Source organism: Hypomesus transpacificus, unplaced genomic scaffold (assembly GCF_021917145.1).
Source record: "Hypomesus transpacificus isolate Combined female unplaced genomic scaffold, fHypTra1 scaffold_166, whole genome shotgun sequence".
In the NCBI taxonomy this organism is placed as follows: Eukaryota; Metazoa; Chordata; class Actinopteri; order Osmeriformes; family Osmeridae; genus Hypomesus; species Hypomesus transpacificus.
In genome coordinates this window covers 83,258-105,565 of record NW_025813727.1, presented here as the reverse complement: position 1 = coordinate 105,565, position 22,308 = coordinate 83,258, and the positions used below count along the sequence as shown (strand labels likewise).

Genomic DNA, 22,308 nt, shown 5'->3' with positions numbered 1-22,308 from the left:
TTGCATTTATTTTTTGTGATGTAGTAATCAGAGAATAGGAAATGTCTTCAAATTTTTACTAAATAATGTAATATATTAATTTAGCAGACTCCAATGTACAGCACAGGGGAATCTGAACCTGCAATCAGATATCTGCAGTAAAGTGCTCTAACCAATGAGATTTACCCTCCTAGATTCCAGAATTATAGACTAACGTTTTGTCACTAAACGGTGAACTGTAATTCAAACACAAACGTTTAGGTTTTATGTAGGTAAACACTATGGAGAATTACAACCGGTTTCTTTTAAAATCTTGCACAATCGAGAGTAGATGACTGGTTATGATGGTAGAGATTTTATTTAACATGAGACTGTCTCAAAGTGCTGGCTTGTAACAGGCTCTGGACGTGAGTAGATGTGTTCAGACAGATACGTTTTCGATGTGTATCTTTAAGGCAGTCATTACGAATGGGGACGCCATTTGTTTTGATTAATAAAAAAACGATTGCCCGATCCAAACTTAAATGAGATGATTTTTTTCACGTAGGCCTAGTGTCTACCATGGTGTATGTCGCAGGCGAGATGGGTAGAATTCCTTGATAATGATGGAGCCTAACCTCAGATTCCTAAAAGTATTTAAAAGGTTCCTGTATTCACAACATTTTTGCAAAGACTATATCCATTTGTAACTGTTTTAATCGGCTTTTAAGTAGTTTTAACGTTACTTAAGTTACTAAACATGTTACCTTAGTTTAAGTTTGATTTTCTAGTGTTTTACCATGTATAACGGTCATTAAATCTGAGAATATCCTTCACAAAATCAGGAAGGGTTATGGCAGGTGATTATTTGCTTGAGCCTGCATCAAGCAAATAATATGGACAAGCAAGATTAGCATATCTGAAATGTGCCGTGGTTTAACTGATAAGTCCTTAATGGACCACATTTCAATAGTGCCAACATTGTCACTACTGAGATAAAATAAGTTTGGAAACGTGTACACACATACACACGAACATGTTTTACTAATATTGATGTGAAGGAATATTAGGGACCCTACCCATTCCTTCATGGAGACGGTGACACGTCTGTCTGGGTACGCCTCTTATGTCGATAGGAAACGAAAAGGTTGAGGGGGAAAAAACTTGAACCAAAATGGCGACGAAGATATGCCTGTCTATTGGAAAACAATAGAAATATCAAAGGGGGCAGAGTTGGATTATTGTATGTCGTTGCACTTTGGTATTTGCCAAACAAAAGACCAAGGACCGCCGTTGGTTAGTCTATAGTTACACGTGGACAATTTAAAGGGATTTGTTTAGCTAATCAGAATATCATGCTTTGTTAGGGTAGGCTAGCTAGCTCAGGCAGGCTAGCGCACATCCGTAGCAGCTCTGACTGGTGTTAGCAGCGCGAGCCAGGCGGTGTCTCGGGGATCAGCTGTTTACTCGCTCACGAACACCATAGCATTTCGTTAACTAAGTTAACACGCGGCGTTCTCCCAGTACTCATGGACACACTTTTGTGAAGTGTTGTTGCACAGAAGTATAGGAAATGTAAACTATCTGATTTATTCTGTCCAAGTTCGCTTCATTACTAATCGTGGAGACTGAGCTAACTTTAGTAGCCAGAGCTGTGGAACCAGCCAGCGTTACTCATTCTGCTAGCTAACTTTTAGCCAACTAACTTTGACCATGAGATTGGTGTGTTGCATGTAGCATTAGCCAGCATTCGGAGTAAAAGTTGGGTAAGTGAAAAGAAAGATTTTCATTCAATTATTGTCGCACCTGCTATTAATCTCAGTCAAATGTTGGACCTTGTGGTTTCATGTTAAGGTACAGTTAAGTCACTCGTTGCTTGTTGAGTAGCTGAACAGTGTGAAAGTTCGGATCTTTTGTTGCTCGCTTTCCAACTTTATTTAGCTAAAGGAATGTAACTAGCTGTCTAGCTTACGTTAGCTGGCAAGTTTGTGCTACCAATGTAGTTTCATCGACTATCTAGCAAACATATCATCGAGACTCTTTACTGACAACATGTTTTAGTACATGGCAATTCAATTGCACCGGTTGTTTTTCTCGTTTCTTAATATTCATTGTTGCTGCGATTTGTTTTCGGACTTACTAGCCAGTACTGACAGGCCCCTTGTCTGGGTTGAGATATTTGAAGGGTTTGGCCAGGATGCAACACACACAGCTCGGCATCTTCTGTTATCGCAATGGTTAAATGAGAACTTCCCTCGCTGCCTTTTTACATGCGTTTTCCCAATACAAGTGTGTTGTGAAAATAGGCCAACATTAGCAAGACAAAGGTTGACTCCATGGCAGTGGCAGATCAGTCTTTGTAAAGGGGTAGGGGGTGTAAACGCCCACACTGAAAAGGAGCAAATTCAGCATTTTATCCGGACTGCCGAAACCTGAGTCCAGAGTTTACAACAGTCTTTATTGATGATGGCGGATTTTGTTGTGCCGCCACCGCGACACAGCGCGGTGATGGAGCGGCTCCGCCGTCGAATCGAGCTCTTCAGGCGGCACCACAACAGCTGCGAGAACCGCTACCAGAACACGGCGATGGAGCGTCTGGAGTTGGAAAGACAGCAGACCTTTGCACTGCACCAACGCTGCCTGCAAACTAAGGCCAAGCGGTCTAGTAAGCACAGACAGCCACAACCAAATTCAGACCAGCCTCTTCAGAGAGGGCACACGACCGGTGGCAGTAATGCAGAGCAAGGGGACGGCGCAACACCGGGAGATCAGAACCGAAACAGCACTTTGATTGCGGTGAGTGACCACAACTGTGATTTAAGGGGCGGATGTGTGAAAACAGTGCTCACGTGAAAACCGAAAACGTCATGTACTTGCACGTTTTGCATTCATGTGGTGCTTTTCGTGGTTGGTGATTTTTAAAGTGAGGTTGGCCAGTGAATGCAGAACCGTTTGCAGCAGTGCTTGTCACGGAAGAGGAGCGGAGTTGTAGCCAGTAACATGCGTGCTCCAGAGCGCGTGCTGGGCGCTGTCACATGATCTCAGTGTTGTGCTTTATTCTCGTCAGGCTCTGGTTTTCTGCAGCACAATAGTCCAGCAGCCTCATCCAGATTCCTCGCAATTTCACCCAATATTACACTGAACAGCCCTGATAGCTCCAGACAATGAGTGCATTGTATGTAGAAGTGAGAAAGATAAAATATAATGTCACTTTGTTTATCGTACTCTGAAGAATGCAGACACGACACTTTTGGATGCCATCTGAAATGATTTAATATTTAATTAAATATTTTAGTGGGTCTGTCGTTGTCAACGCTAAAGTTCTCCACATGTTTTTAAGTGGGATATAAAAAAATATATAACTGTCTGTAGGTTCCAGAGCTAAGGCCTTCTCATTCTAGTGGGTAAAACTCAGCAGCACAAACCGGTTGTACGTGTCATTTATATGTAGCTATAATATAAAACGTAAAGTATACAGAACATTTAAATATCCATAATTTACAGGTTGTTAAAGACGTATGTAGTGTATCCTTTTGTAGGATGTGATGCACAGTGAGAGACACCTGTAAATGTGCCCAACCCCAGGCCACTCCCACCTCAGTGAGCCTTCGTGTTGCTCAACACGAGGCTGATGTGACTCCATCCCACAGAGATGACTCAGGAGTATTAGCAGACCTCTCCCGGCCCCCTGCCCCCCTGCTCTGACTCAGCAATAACCTTTCCTGGTGCCGCCAGCGCCCGAGCCTGGCTCTGCTGTTTCTCCTCTGTCTCTCCCGGGCTCAAGCGTACTGAACGTTTATGTCTCCAAAGTGAATAAAAACCGCAGCGATCTTGCCACAGAGGGAACTCTGTGTGTGTGGTGATCGGTGTAGGATGGCTGATGCGGGTCTGGAATTTGCGGCGCTAGCCGGAGCGCGAGCGTACCTGTCACCCGGCTTGTTAGCAGCTCTGCGCCGCCCGGTCTGACGCGCGCAGGGTTTAAGGAGCTCTGTGAAGCCGTCCCCCTGTGGATCTGCTGCTCTGCCCTTCCAAGCTCCGCTCCCTCTCTTCCCACAGAGCAGAGGCCCATTGTGGTGGGGCAGGGCTGGGGCAGGGTTTAGGGGGGGCCCGGGCAGGGATAGTGGGGGTGAGGCTTCAAAGAGCGAGACGACGGTCTTTTGCCGGGCCCCGGGAAAGAATTCGGCACGCTCCCCTCTCCCCTCCGTGGCCCTGCCACTAGCTCTTTGTTGTGGGGGTCCCACCACCCATACACATGGTAATTAGTTTCATGTGGCTTCGGGTCTCTGGTGGTGGTGGTGGTAGCTGGAGGGGAGGGGGAGGGGGGGAGACAGGCAGGGAGGGAGGGAGAGAGAGAGACAGGCAGTGGGGGAGGGAGAGAGAGGGTGGGGGTGGAGTGAAGAGGAGGGGGAGGCTGGAAGACGGAGACCAGTTTTTCAGGTTCATAAAGCTCTGAAGTGAGTTGCCAAAGTTTTTCTAGCTCCGCTGTGGGGAAGTGCAGGGTTAGAGTCGAGGCTAGGGCAGGGGTTAGAGTTGAGGCCGGGGCAGGGGTTAGTCGAGGCCGGGGCAGGGTTAGTCGAGGGCAGGGCAGGGTTAGAGTCGAGGCCAGGGCTGGGGTTAGAGTCGAGGCCAGGGCAGGGGTTAGAGTCGAGGCCAGGGCAGGGGGTTAGAGTCGAGGCCAGGGCAGGGGTTAGTCGAGGCCAGGGCAGACACCCTCTCGTCTCTCTCCGCCCTCTAACTCCCACCTCTGAGCACGACGTTTTAAACAGCCTTGTTGTAGGCGTTTGTTTTTGTGGAGATGCACGTACCAGGTCAGCATCTGCTCTGAGTGTTGTCTCACAGGAGGACAGGGGGACAGAAATATCTCCTGGATCTGCCCCAACTGTGGAGAGCTTCCCTGAGCAGAGCTATTATTGGAAACCACTTAAATTGTGTTGTGACACGATTAATAAGCGAATTACCAGAATTATATTTTAAACGTGGTGAATATGCGCACCATTTAACCGGTAACTTCATAGGAACGTAATCATCGCTGTATATTTCTTTTATACATTTTTTTTTTGTGTTAGATTAAATTGTTGTGAACTTGTGTGCTGGTAAACTTTCACTAGTCCTTGTGTGGTCTGAATGTTGCTGTTTGACTCAGCTGCCTCATGTTAGGGTCCTGTGGCTCTGTCCCCAGTAAAGGGAAGAGATCTCAGCAGAGGGCAGAGATCTCAGCAGAGGGAAGAGATCTCAGCAGAGAGAAGAGATACATAACTGCCTTCTCTCGTGTCTGATGGATCCTTATGTGACCATTCAGTAACAGCTCCACCACCCCTAGCTCTCCTATCTGACTGGCAATCCTACAGGGTTTTTAAATAATCCTACATGTTGATATAATAATACTTTTACATTACAAATGTGTGTGTGTGTATATATACGTGTGTTGACAGTGAGGGTGTGTGTAACGGTGTGTGTGTGTATATATACGTGTGTTGACAGTGAGGGTGTGTGTAACGGTGTGTGTGTGTGTATATATATGTGTGTTGACAGTGAGGGTGTGTGTAACGGTGTGTGTGTGTATATATATGTGTGTTGACAGTGAGGGTGTGTGTAACGGTGTGTGTGTGTATATATACGTGTGTTGACAGTGAGGGTGTGTGTAACGGTGTGTGTGTGTATATATACGTGTGTTGACAGTGAGGGTGTGTGTAACGGTGTGTGTGTGTATATATACGTGTGTTGACAGTGAGGGTGTGTGTAACGGTGTGTGTGTGTATATATACGTGTGTTGACAGTGAGGGTGTGTGTAACGGTGTGTGTGTGTATATATACGTGTGTTGACAGTGAGGGTGTGTGTAACGGTGTGTGTGTGTATATATACGTGTGTTGACAGTGAGGGTGTGTGTAACGGTGTGTGTGTGTATATATACGTGTGTTGACAGTGAGGGTGTGTGTAACGGTGTGTGTGTGTATATATACGTGTGTTGACAGTGAGGGTGTGTGTAACGGTGTGTGTGTGTATATATACGTGTGTTGACAGTGAGGGTGTGTGTAACGGTGTGTGTGTGTGTATATATACGTGTGTTGACAGTGAGGGTGTGTGTAACGGTGTGTGTGTGTGTATATATACGTGTGTTGACAGTGAGGGTGTGTGTAACGGTGTGTGTGTGTATATATACGTGTGTTGACAGTGAGGGTGTGTGTAACGGTGTGTGTGTGTATATATATGTGTGTTGACAGTGAGGGTGTGTGTAACGGTGTGTGTGTGTATATATACGTGTGTTGACAGTGAGGGTGTGTTTGTGTATATATATGTGTGTTGACAGTGAGGGTGTGTGTAACGGTGTGTGTGTGTATATATACGTGTGTTGACAGTGTGGGTGTGTGTAACGGTGTGTGTGTGTATATATACGTGTGTTGACAGTGAGGGTGTGTGTAACGGTGTGTGTGTATATACGTGTGTTGACAGTGAGGGTGTGTGTAACGGTGTGTGTGTGTGTGTATATACGTGTGTTGACAGTGAGGGTGTGTGTAACGGTGTGTGTGTGTATATACGTGTGTTGACAGTGAGGGTGTGTGTAACGGTGTGTGTGTGTGTATATACGTGTGTTGACAGTGAGGGTGTGTGTAACGGTGTGTGGCTCTCCTCAGCTGCAGGAGACAGTTCGGAGGAAGCAGGGGAGCTCTGTCTCCCCGCTGGGACGAGACCAGGTCAACGGCTACAGCGACGGCTACCCCCCTTCCAAGAAGGCCTGCCTGGACAACGGCACCTCCACCCTGCCCCCCCGCTCCCCCCTGGACAGCAAGCAGGGCCTGGGCGTGGATGCCCTCTTACCCAACGGTAACCATGGCACCAACAGGAAGCCTGGGGGCCTGGTGGGAGGGTCCTCGGAGAAGGAGTTCAGGCTGAAGGAGATGAAGCAGGAGCCGGTGGATGATGTGCTGCCGTGCATGCTCCCAGGGGGAGGGGCCGGGAGCAACCTGTTCCCCGACCTCAACCTCAACGAGCAGGAGTGGACTGAGCTGATGGAGGAACTGAACCGCTCGGTGGCTTATGAGGACATCCAGGACATCCTCAACGACGGCTTTGACGACCGCAAGGATCCGCCGGAGCTGGGGTCCGGGGGCGTGGGGGGCGGGATCTCTGGCCCCTCCTCCCAGGGCCTCCTCCCTCCAGACCTGGCCTGCGTCAAGTCTGAGTTCTCCCCGGTGTCGGCTGCCTTTGAGCAGGACCCCCGCACTGCCTCGCCCCACGTCAGACCCACCTCCTCTGGGCCTCCGGTCCACACCACCAACTCCCCCGCCACCGCCACCTCCTCCAAGGCCTCGTCCCCGGGCCTGCCCCAGCCCCTCTCCCAGCCTCCCCCCCCCTCCCGCCAGCCCCTCTCCCAGCCTCCCCCCCCCTCCCGCCAGCCTCTCTCCCAGCCTCCCCCACCCTCCCGCCAGCTCCCTCCCCAGCCCCACCTCCTCCCTCCCGGCCCCGTCTCCAAGGACTTGTCCCCCGCCCAGCAGCTCCAGCAGCTGGCAGCCCAGCAGCAGAGAGCTCAGCAGATCCAGAACCAGTTCCAGCACCAACAGGCCCAGAAACAGCAGCAGCAGCAGCAGCAACAACAGCAGCAGCAGCTCCAGTCTTCCAAGTTCCACCCTGCTGGACCTCACCCTCACACGCCGTCCTGGCCCCCCACCACCAACCCCTCCCAGACCCCCCTGGGGCCCGCCTACGGCCTGGAGAAGACCTCCAGCCCCTCCCTCTACCCCCAGGACTTCCCCAGCAACCCTAAACAGCTCATGATGCCAGGCCAGCCCAACAAGGGGTCCCCCAAGGCCGGGGCAGGGGGGGCAGGGGGCTACCTGCAGCCTAACGTTGGGCACCCCAACATGTTGGGGCACCCCACCCCGGGGGCCCCTCTCAGCCACCCTGGGCCCGCGGGGGGCCAGGCCCCCTCCTCCATGCTGAGCTACAACAACACTAAGCCCCTGTCCCACTACGAGGCGGGGGCCTCTGGGCCCCCCCGGGGGCCCCCCAACACCCAGAGCCAGAACAAGGCAACTCTACTGTCTCTACTTCGCCAGCAGCAGCAGATGAAGCAGAAAGCAGGCCAGGCCTTCCGCCCCCACGCTCAGGTGAGACTCCCCACGCCTCACCTGACCACACACACCTCACCTGACCACACACACCTCACCTGACCACACACACCTCACCTGACCACACACGCCTCACCTGACCACACACGCCTCACCTGACCACACACACCTCACCTGACCACACACACCTCACCTGACAACACACACCTCACCTGACCACATTAACCATCCTCCAGAGAGATGGTACAATTGGTAACAACCTTCGGTTCACCCAGGTCAAACAAACAGGACTGGCTTGATGTTTGTCTTGGCTGACCAAACAACCACTAGTCTAGATGAGGATGTTGACCAGAGACAATGGATGTGGATTGCTGGCATTAGCATGCTAGTATTTGTTTACACTAATTACCATTAATGAAGTAGATAGTGGATTGGACTCGCCAACGACACATAAAGGAAATGGGCCTAGAGAAGCTAAGTTATTCCAAATTCAGGGATCTCTACATCCTAACCAGATGGATGTTGGTTTCACAGCAGCTCATAACTGGTAGCTGAAGTGATGTCCTTGTGTTGTCCACATGAGGAGTCAGACTGCAGCAATGTGTTCATCCTGAATGATCACAATGCGCATTTCATGTTGTCGCAGTTTGGTTTTATTAATATGCCATATTGATTGCGTATTAACTGCATACACTCCAGTACTGGTTATACACATGGCCAAAAAGTTTTTGTATGACTGAATGTAGATCCTTTGTTTTGAGTGCATGTTTGTGGATGGTCTATTTAGAGTTTTTCTTTTTTTCCGTCTCTGCAAGTCTGGCATGGGCCCCACAAGTGTGTGTGTGTCTGTCTGGGTCAAGCAGCTGGTTGCTAAGGAGCTGGCGTGCAGACTCTCACGGGGGTTTGTGTGTGTGTGTGTGTTGGGAGGGGGGGGGGGGGGGTACCACGACAAAGCAGCCTTTCATGCCTCTCCCTCCTCTCTCGCTGTCTTTCGCTCTCTTTCGCTCTCTCTCGCTCTCTCTCGCTCTCTCTCGCTGTCTTTCGCTCTCTTTCGCTCTCTTTCGCTCTCTTTTGCTCTCTTTCGCTCTCTCTCGCTCTCTCTAGCTCTCTCTCGCTCTCTTTCGCTCTCTCTCGCTCTCTCTTGCTCTCTTTCGCTCTCTCTCAGCTCTCTCTAGCTCTCTCTCGCTCTCTTTTGCTCTCTTTCGCTCTCTCTCGCTCTCTCTCGCTCTCTCTCGCTCTCTCTCGCTCTCTTTTGCTCTCTTTCGCTCTCTCTCGCTCTCTTTCGTTCTCTATTTAAATATAGCTGCTTCTCTCTCCCATAAGGGGGTCTCTTCTCTCGCGAGACATTGTCCGATCCCTCCTCTTTCTCTCCCATCTCTTCCTCCTCTCCACTGTCTGTTCCCCTGCCCTCTTCCTCCTCTCCACTGTCTGTTCCCCTGCCCTCCTCCTCCTCTCCACTGTCTGTTACCCTGCCCTCCTCCTCCTCTCCACTGTCTGTTCCCCTGACCTCCGTTCCACCCCCCCCCCCCCCCCCCCCCGACTCATCTTTGTTTTGTGACATGGATGGACCTAAAATATCCCAGAGACTTGGGCTCTCCAGCCCTCTCCTCAGCCCAGAGACTTGGGCTCTCCAGCCCTCTCCTCAGCCCAGAGACCTGGGCTCTCCAGCCCTCTCCACAGCCCAGAGACCTGGGCTCTCCAGCCCTCTCCTCAGCCCAGAGACTTGGGCTCTCCAGCCCTCTCCTCAGCCCAGAGACTTGGGCTCTCCAGCCCTCTCCACAGCCCAGAGACCTGGGCTCTCCAGCCCTCTCCACAGCCCAGAGACCTGGGCTCTCCAGCCCTCTCCACAGCCCAGAGACCTGGGCTCTCCAGCCCTCTCCACAGCCCAGAGACCTGGGCTCTCCAGCCCTCTCCTCAGCCCAGAGACCTGGGCTCTCCAGCTAACTTTCCACCTCTCCCTCTGGAGAGGTGCTTACTGGCTCCAAAGTTCCAGTACTGCTGGCAGTAGGTGCAGAGATGCAGGCTGATTATTCCTTTTAAAAACTGTCAGACAAGCAGCCTAAACTACTTTCCTTACTCTGAGAAAGCAGTGCTGTTTCAAGGCTAGGCTCAATGCAAGTTTGTAGCAAATGTAAACCACTTAGGGATTTATCGATGAATCTGTGTTCCCCACAAGTTCCAATCAACCAATTCAATCAACAGGCTTGATTTGATTCAGCTTACAGTTTATTGTTTACCTCTTTTTTGTATTTGTAATACAAACGTCTGTCCCTGTGCCCCCTGGTGGCTGTGTCCTGTAACAGCACCCTTTCCATGTCCCCCAGCAGGACCAGGCCTCCTACCCTGCCACCGCCCAGGGCCCCGGGCCTGGCAGCTCCATGCCCCAGCCTCCAGGGGGCAGCATTATGCAGCCCAACCATGGCAACCCGGCCTTCCTTAGCAACCCTGCTGCAGTTCTGAAACAGCAGCAGCAACAACAGCAACAACAGCAGCAGCAGCTGCAGTTCCTCCTGGGCCAGAGACAGCAGCAACAGATGATGGCTGAACAGGTGAGGGGTCAAGAGGTCAAAGTTCATGGCTGGGTTAAGCAGAGTATAGTAGAGTGCTCAAGTACTCATCGATGATGAAAAACCTTTTTTTTTTTTTATCATTTTCCCCCCAATTTTTTTTCAAACCTTTAGAAACGTTTGAGAACCTTTCATTTATTTGTTTATTTGACATTTTGACTTTTAAAAACTTTTTGTAACATTTCTTTTAAAACCTTTCAACCTTTTTTTCAAAACTTGTTTCTACATGTATTAGATATGACGGTATTCTGGCCACTGTGCGAGCCAGATGACGTGGGTCCTATTCCCGGATTAAAGTCACAATTATGCTTTTCAATAGGATTCATCATAAGGAAATACGCTACTCCTGATTAGCCCAGAATCACCAGATTTAATAAACTTTCAACTTCGGACTTTGAAAAGACATTGACGTGATTTGGGCCTATTGAGAAGGAAAAATAATAGGCCCTACTTATTTGGATGAGGTGATAGCTTTTGTGCAGCAAGAACCACCTTGCAAAGTGAAGCGATGAGGTTCCTTGAAAGAATAAAATCCATATTTCCGACTTTATAATGTCAGAGAATCTTCCGAGAATTTTCTCGCAAATTCGTGGCGTTAATCTCTGAATATAACCCCTCCCCCCCTCGGCTTCTTCTTTCCCTTCTTTTCTACCTACACTGGCTCTAATACGCCGGCGTAGTTTAACAACCTTTCTAAATGTGTTTCTTTTTTTTGTAAACTCTAACCCTAACCAAAATGTTTAAAATTAAATAAAAAAATCTACCAAAAATTTTACAAAATACCCAAAAATCTAACCATTCCAAACTTTTAAATGTTATTTACGTGTGTGTGTGTGTGTGTGTGTGTGTGTGTGTGTAGGAGAAGCAGCGGCAGCAGCAGGAGCAGCAGCTGCAGAGACACCTGACCCGCCCCCCTCCTCAGTACCACGACCAGCAGACACAGCCCCCCACTCAGAACCCCTTCCAGCAAACACAGGTCTCCCAGTTCCCCGGTATGAGCTACACACACACACACACACACACACACACACACACACACACACACACACACACACACACACACTCTGGTCTGTTCCTGTCAGTGTTGTGGTGACACTTCCCCCAGTAACCCTGTCTTTGCACATCTGAAAGGCTGTGGTCTTGTTTGTGTCTGCCGTAAAGTGGGCATGGTGTTCAGACTGCAGGGTTTCCTGGAGAAAATGTGTTAGTTAAGGTGGTAGGGTGGGGTTCGCTTAGGCAACAAGCAGCGTGCAGAGGGGCAACAAGCAGCGTGCAGAGGGGCAACAAGCAGCGTGCAGAGGGGCAACAAGCAGCGTGCAGAGGGCTGTTTGCTGTGTTGTTGGAGTGAGCTTGCTCCCACAGGCATCTGGTTATCTGCATCTCATGCAAATGATGCATCCTGTTGAACTCATTTGAATTACAAACTAGAAACACAGACCCATACGGTGGAATTTGGCAGAATCAACCAGTCCTGGTCTATAAAGACTGTTTGTTGTTTGTGTAGAGAGTTCGATAGAGAGATAGAGATATATGTAAATATATGGTTATATCTATGTACATATTGGGAGAGGGAGAGGGGGGGAGAGAATACTTGTCCTATTCCTGTCTTTCACAAAGCAGCATTTATGGAAAGTGTGTATGTGTTGATCTACAGACCTCTTCCCCTCACAAAAGAGGGATCTCAAATGTCTCTTTTACTCTGAATTAAAGTCTCTAATGTCCTCTGATTATATGTGGGCTCAACTGAGTTTAAGCTGAATAGTTTTGGCAGTGCAGAGAAAGGCCATTTTCATAAGCATGGAAACCTTGGTGGACGTTTTAATGTGTAGAGTTGAGAGATGGACAAAGAGGGAACCTTGATTGCCTTTTAATTCGTTATAGTTCTCTTCTCTTACATTCTCTGTTCCCCCCTACAGGATCCTCTCAGCCAATGGGCAATGTGGGTTCTTTAGGCGGCCCCGCCCCCGGAACCCAGCGCATGTTCCCCCAGACGCAAAGCATGCTGGGTATGACCATGGGCCAGTGCGGTGGCCCCGCCCCTGGCCCCGCCCCCCCTGCCTCCAGCCAGGCTGACCTGAGCCTCCCTGCATGTGGAGGAGGAGGAGGGGGGGGAGCTATGGATGTCCAGCAGGTTCTCTATAACAGCATGGGGCTCCTGCCTGGCCACCCCTCCCAGCAGAGCGCCCTCCAGAGGCAGGCTGGGGGAGGCATGGGCACACCCTACAGACACAGCATGCTGCCCCAGCAGCCGCAGCACCTGAAGAACCAGCCCAGCGCTGCCCTGCTGAAGCAGCCTCCTCTGGCCAGGATGCCAGGTTCCCTGGGGGCCATGCCTAGCCCCATGCCTAGCCCCATGCCTAGCCCCATGCCCAACACCCTGCAGAGTGTCCAGAGCCAGGTGTGGCCGCAGCACCAGGCCATGCCCGCTCAGACGTCCTCCACCAACGGCAGCCTGCCGCCCAACGCCTTCTCCACCCCCAGCTCCTTCTCCACCCCCAGTTCTTTCCACCTGCAGCAGCAGACTCGCATGCCCAAGATGCCCACCGCCGGCGCTCCCTTTGGTGCCAACACCAACGGGCGCACGATGGGGGGCATGACCCCAGGGCAGCAGATGATGCAGTCGGGCATCGCGCCTCGGCCCGGGCCCAACCCCCAGGGTCTAGGTCAGAGTCTGGGCCCGCCGCTCTCCAGCCAGCAGCAGAACCAGCAGCAGCAGGTGGGTCAGAACCAGGGTGTCCTGCCTGACCTGGGGGTGTTTGGACCGGGGAACCAGGCAGGGAACCGGACCGGCCTGCAGTGTAGCCAGGGTTACCAGGTGACCCGGACAGTCGGTCAACAGCAACAGCAGCAGCAGCTGTCGTTTGGCTACAGCCCTCGGTCTGGTTTCCCTGGTGACGGGGACTTGGACTCGCTCCTCAAGGGCCAGAGCACTCAGGAGTGGATGGACGACCTGGACGAGCTGCTAGCCAGCCATCAGTGAGCTCTCCTGCTGCCTCTCCTGCTGCCTCTCCTGCTGCCTCTCCTGCTGCCTCTCCTGCTGCCTCTCCTGCTGCCTCTCCTGCTGCCTCTCCTGCTGCCTCTCCTGCTGGGGGCTCTGGAGGGACCAGGGCCATGGGACGAGTCTCAAGACGTCCAACAAGCCATCTGTCGGAGCGAGGGAGGGAGGGCGCTGGGGTTAGGTGTCTAGGTCATGGCCTGTCATGGTTTTGCTGCAACAGCGACCTGGGAGATGAACACGAAGCTGTGGTGGATGACAAATGCTTCTCGACACTGAGCGTTGTGGTGTGTGTGTGTCTGTTGAGAGTGTGTGTACACACCAAGTGTGTAGATTGGAACACTGAGAGCTGCACAGGCCCCGTCAGACCGTGCGTTCCCCAGGACTGGAGAACAGAGAACTTTACTACTACTATAGTACTACTATATTACTATTACTACTATTACTATTACTACTGAACCTGTGGCTCAGTACCAAACCACTGAATCCTGCACACACAGAGGGAACACGTCCCAAGCCTACCAAAACACCGTCATCCTGCAGTAGGGGTGTGTTGGACCCACCCTCGCCCTTCCATCATGGGTTGTTTGGGAAGACAAAGGAGGCCTTACACGCTAATTAGATATATGAAAATATGCTCAGTTGCAGAGAGGGCGTAGTGACATATTCCCCTTTGTTTGTCCACGGACAGAGACAGTGGAGTCTTCATGTGTGGTGAGCCTTCACACTTCTGCCATCTCATACTTAACTACCTACAGAGGGTTTATTGGTCACAAACCAACATGCACGATAAGAACCCCTGTTATCGTCAATCACCGTGGTGACAAAACATTCAGCAAAGATTTCCCTCCATCTGACCCTTCCTGAAGCTACTGCTGAACCAGAGACAGCAGCAGGCTGACTCAGATGAGACGTGTCTCTGCTAAATCTGTGCTAGATATCGTTAGCGGATGTCTCTTCTAACCCAAGTGGGCTTAGTGTACCACACCCTGTTCAGATACAGGCCAGGTAGGAGTTCCAAAGCGGTTTGAACGTGCCAACCGTTGACTCATCCCGTGTCGAAGGTCGTTACCAAGAATGATCATTTCAAAGAGCAGATGGAGGTGTCTTCACTTGCCCTCAAACGCACCCTGATTCTGGAGAGGGTCATCTCTTGTGTTAGGGGATTCTGTACATGTATATAAGTATATTTTTTTGTATGTATGCATTTCCTATTGTTCTGGAGAAGAGATCTTATTTTTATATATTGCACCGGATTTTGTAAGTATTTTATACTTTTTAATATGGTTCTTTGTAAAACAAGAGTATTAAATGTAAATATAGTTCTTTAGAAATGATCTTGCGTCTGCGTGGTTTGTCTTTGTGTTTATTGTTCCTCTGCTCTGCTGGTTCAATCGAACACACCCCACTCCTGTGGTTCTGCATATCCCTCCCTCCCTCCTCTCACTCTCCTACCTCCCTCCCCCTCACTCGGCCCTCCTCCTGAGGTGAAGTATCGCTGAAATGACGGCAGGTCTCTGGAACTGACCAGTCGACACAGCATCATCCTCATCCCCTCCATAGCAGTCTGCTCCTCTCTAGCTATGCAGGAACAGGTGGTGTTACTCGCTGCTGTGTCCCTACTGGGGGTGTTGGAACAAGGTAAGCTGCTTGGAACATCTCCTGTTCCTGATCTGCTCTCAGGGGAAGGTTGCATGTTTATTAAGCTGATGGCTGGTTGTCATTTCCCCTCGTAGCTGACTGTTGTACCCTGCCTGTGCCCCAGCTTACTTCTCTCTCCAGGTGATCTACGCCCGGAGGAAGTACTCTGTTCCCCCCCCTGCCACCTCCGGTCACCCGGACTTCGAGAGAGTTTACAGAGCTCAGTAAGCCTTTGTTGTCAGATCAGCCGTTGACCTGCTTGTGTGCCATTCAGAGGAAAAAGGGGAAATGGTGTTGTAATATGCGTGTGTGTGTGCTGTAATGTAGTGTGTGTATGCTGTGATGTAGTGTGTGTGTGCTGTGATGTAGTGTGTTTATGCTGTGATGTAGTGTGTGTGCTGTGATGTAGTGTGTTTATGCTGTGATGTAGTGTGTGTGTGCTGTGATATAGTGTGTGTATGCTGTGATGTAGTGTGTGTGTGCTGTGATGTAGTGTGTGTATGCTGTGATGTAGTGTGTGTGTGCTGTGATGTAGTGTGTGTGTGCTGTGATGTAGTGTGTGTGTGCTGTGATGTAGTGTGTGTGTGCTGTGATGTAGTGTGTGGTGTTTTATTATTCAGGGTTAATTCTTCAGAGTACTTCCCCATCTTCCTCACGGTGTTATGGGTGTCCGGAGTGTTCTTCAGCCAAGGTAGACCACCCGCACCCTGCTCAAGGACACAACCCATGTTCAACATGGTCTTTGACATGTATTTAGAGCAGTTTTGTACATCTTCACTTTTTGTTGCAGTATTTATATGCATTTGAAATGTATTTATATCACTGAAATGTGCATGATTACGGTCAAAGTTCTTCAAAGCCACAGCATGTAACTGTAAGCTGATATGCCAGGTGTGTCTTCGCTGTGTGGTCTCCTGTACCTGTGTGGACGCTTCTGTTACTTCACAGGCTATGCAAAGTCAGCGCAAGGAAGGTGAGGAAACGGAACACTGAGTGTTTGCAAGCTTCACTGCACCCGCACCTCTAAGCTGTTTGGCTGGATGCCGTTAAATAAATAACTAGGCAACATTTTGAGGTTGTTATATTACTAAAGTATTTTCAAACGGAACGCACTTCCCAGTGCTTTGAGCCGCGCCGCTACGCGAACGAAAACACGCAAATGTATTTTTCCCCTGATATAGGTTATTGCGCTTTTGGAAATATCAAGGCACTGGGAACGTTAGGTTTCAGAGCGCTGTGGTGCAGTTGACGCGTTCCGTCAGAAAGGGCATTTAGTGCAACGTTTTTTAATTATTTATATCTTCAATATATGATACCTTACCTATGGTTCTCCGCTTCCAGACTGGCCCCGTTGTACTTCAGTGCCAAGATTCTCTGGGTTCTCATCGTGTTCTCCTCCCTGGGCGTGCTATGCTCGTTGTTCCGTTTCCACCTCGACATGGACCTTCCACAGCTGGTTCTTCGGGGTCTGGTGGAGTAAGCGGCACGAGGGACGAAGCTGTTCATCTGGATGATATTGGAAAAGGCACTTGTCAATCAACAGTCGAGAAATCGTTTGCGTTTTGATATTTAAATACCATGGTGTTATGGCCACTACACTAGATGGCGCCATAGTCTATGTGATGCCTTTTCAGAGTTTCGGGGGGGGGGGCTATATTCCAGAAATTATAAAATAGTTTATTTTATTGAACTGTCAATTGACTGTCACAAAGGTGTGTTTTATTAAAAGTACATTTTACATATTGAACATTTGGAGGATTTTTTTTGTAAATTGAGAGGATATTGTGTGTGTGTGTGTATATATTAGTAGAATATAATATGATACTTGATATGAACAGTAAAGTGTGAGTCTCCAACATACACATGGATCACGTCTGTTTTTGCAGTAAAATACCTCCATCTTACCCACTTGTCATGTGGGGGAAATCAGATGGTTTCAGGGCAGGATGGAGACCTCAAAGCAGAGCATCTGGCAGCATTAAAGAGATAATTGGAGTTTGGGGTTTAGGATGAAAAGGAAGGATCAAGTTTGTAAACTGCGTCTGTGTATTGCCTTCAGAGGAATCGTCTGCTCACAGAGTTTTAAAGTCAGTGTTTTGTGGAACGTTGCCCCATTAGAACTTCTCCATGACTCTAATGTAATTGTCCATTATGACGATGAAAGAAAACGATTGTATTCCATTGTAATGGTAATCTAGTAAGATTTATCAGCAGAGTTGTCTTGTCTGTGGAGCTTTAGGGTGGTGACTGACTGTGAACCTGTGAACTGTGAGTCTGTCGGAGTCCACCAGTGATGGATCTGACACACGTGAAGCCCTAGCCTCCTGTTTCAGAACCACCTCCACAACCCCAACCATCAGACCAGGTCCAACGGTCAACCTCAGCTCTAGGACCATGGAGGACTGTAGAGAAAGCTTGTTCAGGGGAATGTGGAAGAAAGCGTTAAGTTCCCAGATGCCCTCCTTCATCCCTGTGGTGCTGTCAGACATGTGGAACCCCAAACCCATCCCTGGCCGTCTCAACGCCTCCCTCTCCTCCCTCTACACCCTGGACCACCAGGCCCTCTACTCAGAGCTGGGTGTCAGCACACGGCCCCTGACCCTCACCCTCTCCGGCCACACTTTCACCTTCTGGGAGGGCCGGTGGCAGCTCCTAAACAGAGACCAGGAAGTCAGCCCCGAGGCTGAGGAGAGAGGCAGGGTCGCCCGCCTCAAGAAGAGAAACCAAGAACTCAGGGAGGAGATGAACACACTGAGGCTCCGTGTGGAGGTCCTGATGGACATGATGACAGAGGCTACGGCCCAGCTACGAGAGCTGGCCCCTGGGAAGGAATGACCACCACAGCCTTACCCTCCGCCCCTGGATGAATGAAGGAGCCCCAAGCAGAGGGCTTCTCCTAGACGGGCGTAGGGTTTGGGTATTGACGACTGACAATGTCAGTGTGTGAGTCTTAGGTGGGATGAATAAATATGATGAGAAGATGGGTGTTTGTTTCAGTGGAATGATTTCACATACTGGGCAGTAACTCATTTAACTTGAGGTGTGTGTATGAGAGAGTGTTAGTCACTGTGCCAGGGTGTATGAAGTGTGGTGTCCACATGTGTTCTCCAGAACTGATGCCACATGAGGTTTCTTTTTTCTCAGAACTGTGAGGTAAAAGGATTTCTGCAGCCATGTACTTCCTGTTGGAAACGTTACCACACCAAGTGGTCTGCAGCTGGCTGGTACACACACACACACACACTCTCACACACACACCTTTAGTCTCACATCTTACTTTGAATTTGAGAATGAATGTTTGCTGTGGACTGCTTGCTAAATGCATTTCTACATCCAGAAGCATTTTAACAGTTCTCTCACAAAAAAACAAAAACAAGTTTAGATTCACTCTGGAGGTCCTTCAAGCATCTTAAATCTGGAATGCAGTTTCTTAAATGAGAGTTTGTAGGAATGAGAGGAATGCGTTAGTTAAACTGTCTCAGGTTACTAATCTGGAGGTGGCTTATCAAATCTCCCCCAGAGTTTGAGACTGTCTGTGGCATGCAGGGTAAATAACAACCCTGGAGATTGGAGCAGTTCTGATAAGCTTTCAAAAGCATCCCGACGTTCTGAAGTGATCTCGTCTGCAGTGTGCATGTGCACAGGGCTGTTGAAAACCGTTTCAAGTCTTCAGTTTGTTCTTGCATGCTGCCACTGACGCCTTGTCTTTCCCTGTTCTCTGTGACTTTTGTACTGTTGTTAAGATTTGATCATTTCATCTGCATAATGTTTTCACTGAGGATAGTAAAAAGGCCAAGCAGGAGAGGATAAGAGGAAGGAAGCCATTTTGGAAATAATGGGACTTGGCACACTATCACATCACTTCAACTCTCTGTCTCCCTCTCTCTCTCTCTCTCTCTCTCTCTCTCTCTCTCTCTCTCTCTCTCTCTCTCTGTCTCTCTGTCTCTCTGTCTCCCTCTCTCTCTCTGTCCGTCTCCCTCCCTCTCATCTCTGTGTTTGCGCATGCAGGGCTCTCAGGGTTAATTGCAGCTTCCTGTAATTGTGAAACCTCATGCACATCTCCCTGTCCTGCTGTCTTTATCTCTGGTCTGCAGACAGACGCTCGGACGTGACCTTGTGTTCGCCAGCCTGATGAACTTCCCTTCTGTCACCAGCTCTCACCACACTCCTGTAATCACTTCAGACCTCAGTCTCATCACCTTGAAGCCGCTCAGCACCCACTCACCACAAAACTGCTTCAATTGGTTGGTATATTTTACCGTATTATCCACACACTCCCTCCCCCTCTACGCAAGCTCCTCTGTCCTCTCCCAGAGTGAGATCAGATGGATGGTGTCCCCGGGGCTGTGTTGTGGCAGGGTGTCCAGGTGAGGGGTGAGGGCTCCAGGTGAGGGGTGAGGGGTGAGGGATCCAGGTGAGGGGTGAGGGCTCCAGGTGAGGGGTGAAGGCTCCAGGTGAGGGGTGAGGGCTCCAGGTGAGGGGTGAGGGGTGAGGGCTCCAGGTGAGGGGTGAGGGCTCCAGGTGAGGGGTGAGGGGTGAGGGCTCCAGGTGAGGGGTGAGGGCTCCGGGTGAGGGGTCCAGGCTGTGAGGGGAAGCACAGGTCTGGATCCCAGGTTTTCTGTCTGTCCCAGACCCCTGGCTGCAGTCTGGATCCCCAGAGAAACATCCCAGAAGGTGAGTTCAAACACAACAGGAGACTGTCTGAGGAGGTGAGGATAAGGCTCTAATCAGAGACTGGACCAACTTTGATATTCAGCACTCAAATATTTATACTTCTCTTCAGGCGATTACCCATAAAGTACCTCCCCATGAGTTGTGCTGTTGGTGTTGTGGTGAAGCAGAAATGATTAAATCCAGTTGTGTACATGTGTATTCACAGAGATAAAATGTCGTCTTAGGCAATTAAACTATTGATCTCTCTTACTCCTCTCTTCCTCTCCTCCCTCTCCATACTTGACGTTGGTTTCAACACCAACCCCAGGTCCAGGAAGTCATGTTTCTGGCTCCAACCTCCAGATGGGATTTAGCTGCTTCCTGTGGCAGGAAACTGTTCAAGGATGCAGGGAGGGGGTGCCGTGAGGAGAGACAGAGAGGGGGCAGAAAGGTGGAGGGGGAGGATGGAGGGAGGGGCTCCGAGTGGGAGAATAAGTCAACAAACACCTGCAGGGCCAACAAAGGCCGGGTGGACAATTTTGTACGGGTTAGTGGGTTCAGGTCTGTGTGTTTGGCTGTAAACGGGTCTTTGTCATCGCCTGTTGTTCTCCGTCTACCAGAGGGGACCTGGAGCTGTGTCAGAAATGTGGAGGCTGAGCTTGGACTGGTCACACGCCGCTGAGTACGAGACCGAGGCAGGATGTCGCTAGCTGGCTCGAAGGGTGAAGTGTTAAAAGAGAAGGGTCGGACTAACCAAACCTAATGAATCCACAACAAACAATCGAAACGTCAGACAGTCAACTGTGTTATGAAGGGACATTATTTGTGACGTTATGTTCAACGTCCCATTCATTTAGTTTACATTTAGTCATTTAGCAGACACTCTTATCCAGAGCGACTTATAGTAAGTACAGGGACATTCCCCCAAGGCAAGTAGGGTGAAGTGCCTTGCCCAAGAACACAATGTCATTTTGCATGGCCGGGAATCGAACCAGCAACCTTCTGATTAATAGCCCCATTCCCTAACCACTCAGCCATCCGACCCCTTTATGAGGTCTGCATGTCAAATCGGGTTGTTTGTTCACTGTGTGGTGGTCAGTCAGGGTTGGTTATGTCTTGGCACTGTCACAAACTCTAATGTGGGGCACCAGGAAAACATTTAGTGAACAAATGAATGTCAGGCTGTATAACAGACATCTGCAGTTTGTGTGTGTGAGTGGCTGTTGGTCATTCTACTTTGGGCTCTGTTACTCACTGAGTAGGGTTAGGGTCAGTGGTCCAGTCACATCCTGCCCTTACACGTCTTCAACACACACCCACACACACCTTGTTAAATCCCACTAACCCGCCACACACAAACTTGTTGTTTATGTGAAGGCATTGAGTGAGACTAAGAGCTTGTGAGGACTGGCTGGCTGTGTGGAGGTGTTTAAAAGGTCTGTTTCTCGTCATCACAGGGCTGACTGGGCAGCAGAGCAGGCTGGTGATGACTGGCCTTGTCCCCTCTGGAGGACACAGGACAGGACGATGACAGCTCTGAAGGAGGGAGGATCTCCAGTAGGTTCACCCTCCAACTGTTGCTCGACTGTCAAATGATAGTAGTTATACTCTGTGGAAAAACATAGTCACTTAATACATTTTAACATTTTTATTCTTTTAGCACATGCTGTTCCCCAAAGCGACACTTAAATGCTATTATTTTGTAGTAGTTCATTTAAACATATAATTTTATCTTAAAATGAATCACAGTAATGCTTCTATTTGGTGTAACATTGTTTAAAATCTTAATGTGTTTGGTGTGATAATAGGTCAAAGAGAGGTTTTGGAAGTTTGGTCGTTGCTCTGCACTGTCAGATGAGAAGTTGTTTGGTAGTGTGATGGAGGCTCCTGAAAGGACCAGACAGTAAGGGCTTGGAGATTTTCTCTCATTGGCCCGTTTCCTGAACACATCCTTTATCTGTGAGGAAAACAACAGCAAGAGAGCCAGGCCTCAGACAGAGCTGCTCTCTCCTCTGGGCTGGCTTGGCCTCCTGCGGTTCGGTCAACTCACTTTCCTGTTTTGCCGCTTATTGTTTTCAAAACACAATGATGTTTAGATACTCAAAACCACTTCTCACAGCAGACAGTGAATTCAGAATGAGATAGAAGGTTGATGTGTTTTGAGTGTGTGTACTTTAAAAGAGGCATGGATTTCCAGTGTGTTTTTTTTGTAAGAAAAAGGTAGATGTAACACATCACAGAGGCAGGATTTGTTTCAGCAGGAAATACACACACACACACAAACACACACACAGAAATGTGGTGACCAGACTTGCAGGCTCAGAGGAAGCCTCACCCACAAAAATGGCATTTCAGATGCCAGCCAGCTCAGTCAGACCGACGAAAAAGCAGGAGAGAGGGAGGGAGGGGGAGAGAGAGAGGGAGACA

At 49.6% G+C, this 22,308-nt stretch overlaps 3 protein-coding genes across 4 annotated transcripts; all 3 read left to right on the top strand.

The window, feature by feature from the left end:
* Nucleotides 1–1,104: 1,104 nt before the first annotated feature.
* On the top strand, nucleotides 1,105–14,924 carry maml1 (mastermind-like transcriptional coactivator 1). 2 transcript variants are annotated; one of them, XM_047051652.1, is made up of 5 exons: nucleotides 1,105–2,754; nucleotides 6,592–8,064; nucleotides 10,353–10,574; nucleotides 11,452–11,584; nucleotides 12,509–14,924. In XM_047051652.1, exons 1-5 carry the CDS (start codon nucleotides 2,422–2,424, stop codon nucleotides 13,570–13,572), a joined length of 3,225 nt encoding a protein of 1,074 aa, XP_046907608.1. In that variant the 5' UTR covers nucleotides 1,105–2,421; the 3' UTR covers nucleotides 13,573–14,924. The 2 variants fall into 2 exon arrangements, with proteins under 2 accessions (XP_046907608.1, XP_046907607.1); XM_047051651.1 differs by having other exon boundaries at nucleotides 10,350–10,574.
* Nucleotides 14,925–15,142: 218 nt separating this feature from the next.
* Nucleotides 15,143–16,975, top strand: ltc4s (leukotriene C4 synthase). The gene is made up of 5 exons (XM_047051653.1): nucleotides 15,143–15,228; nucleotides 15,353–15,452; nucleotides 15,849–15,919; nucleotides 16,120–16,201; nucleotides 16,570–16,975. The coding sequence occupies exons 1-5, from the start codon at nucleotides 15,171–15,173 to the stop codon at nucleotides 16,706–16,708; spliced, it is 450 nt and encodes a 149-aa protein (XP_046907609.1). The 5' UTR covers nucleotides 15,143–15,170; the 3' UTR covers nucleotides 16,709–16,975.
* A 647-nt stretch (nucleotides 16,976–17,622) lies between these two features.
* LOC124489045 (protein chibby homolog 1-like) lies at nucleotides 17,623–18,063 on the top strand. The gene has a single exon (XM_047051668.1). The coding sequence runs from the start codon at nucleotides 17,623–17,625 to the stop codon at nucleotides 18,061–18,063; it is 441 nt and encodes a 146-aa protein (XP_046907624.1).
* The last annotated feature ends 4,245 nt before the right edge of the window (nucleotides 18,064–22,308 follow it).

Bases quoted from the DNA above. Each gene is read 5' to 3' on its own strand.
- LOC124489045 (XM_047051668.1), top strand. From the start codon at position 17,623: ATGGAGGACTGTAGAGAAAGCTTGTTCAGGGGAATGTGGAAGAAAGCG.
- maml1 (XM_047051651.1), top strand. From the start codon at position 2,422: ATGATGGCGGATTTTGTTGTGCCGCCACCGCGACACAGCGCGGTGATG. The intron at 8,065-10,349 runs GTGAGACTCCCC...CATGTCCCCCAG, and splicing joins CCTTCCGCCCCCACGCTCAG to CAGGACCAGGCCTCCTACCC. The intron at 11,585-12,508 runs GTATGAGCTACA...TCCCCCCTACAG, and splicing joins ACAGGTCTCCCAGTTCCCCG to GATCCTCTCAGCCAATGGGC.
- ltc4s (XM_047051653.1), top strand. From the start codon at position 15,171: ATGCAGGAACAGGTGGTGTTACTCGCTGCTGTGTCCCTACTGGGGGTG. The intron at 15,229-15,352 runs GTAAGCTGCTTG...CCTGTGCCCCAG, and splicing joins ACTGGGGGTGTTGGAACAAG to CTTACTTCTCTCTCCAGGTG. The intron at 15,920-16,119 runs GTAGACCACCCG...CTGATATGCCAG, and splicing joins CGGAGTGTTCTTCAGCCAAG to GTGTGTCTTCGCTGTGTGGT.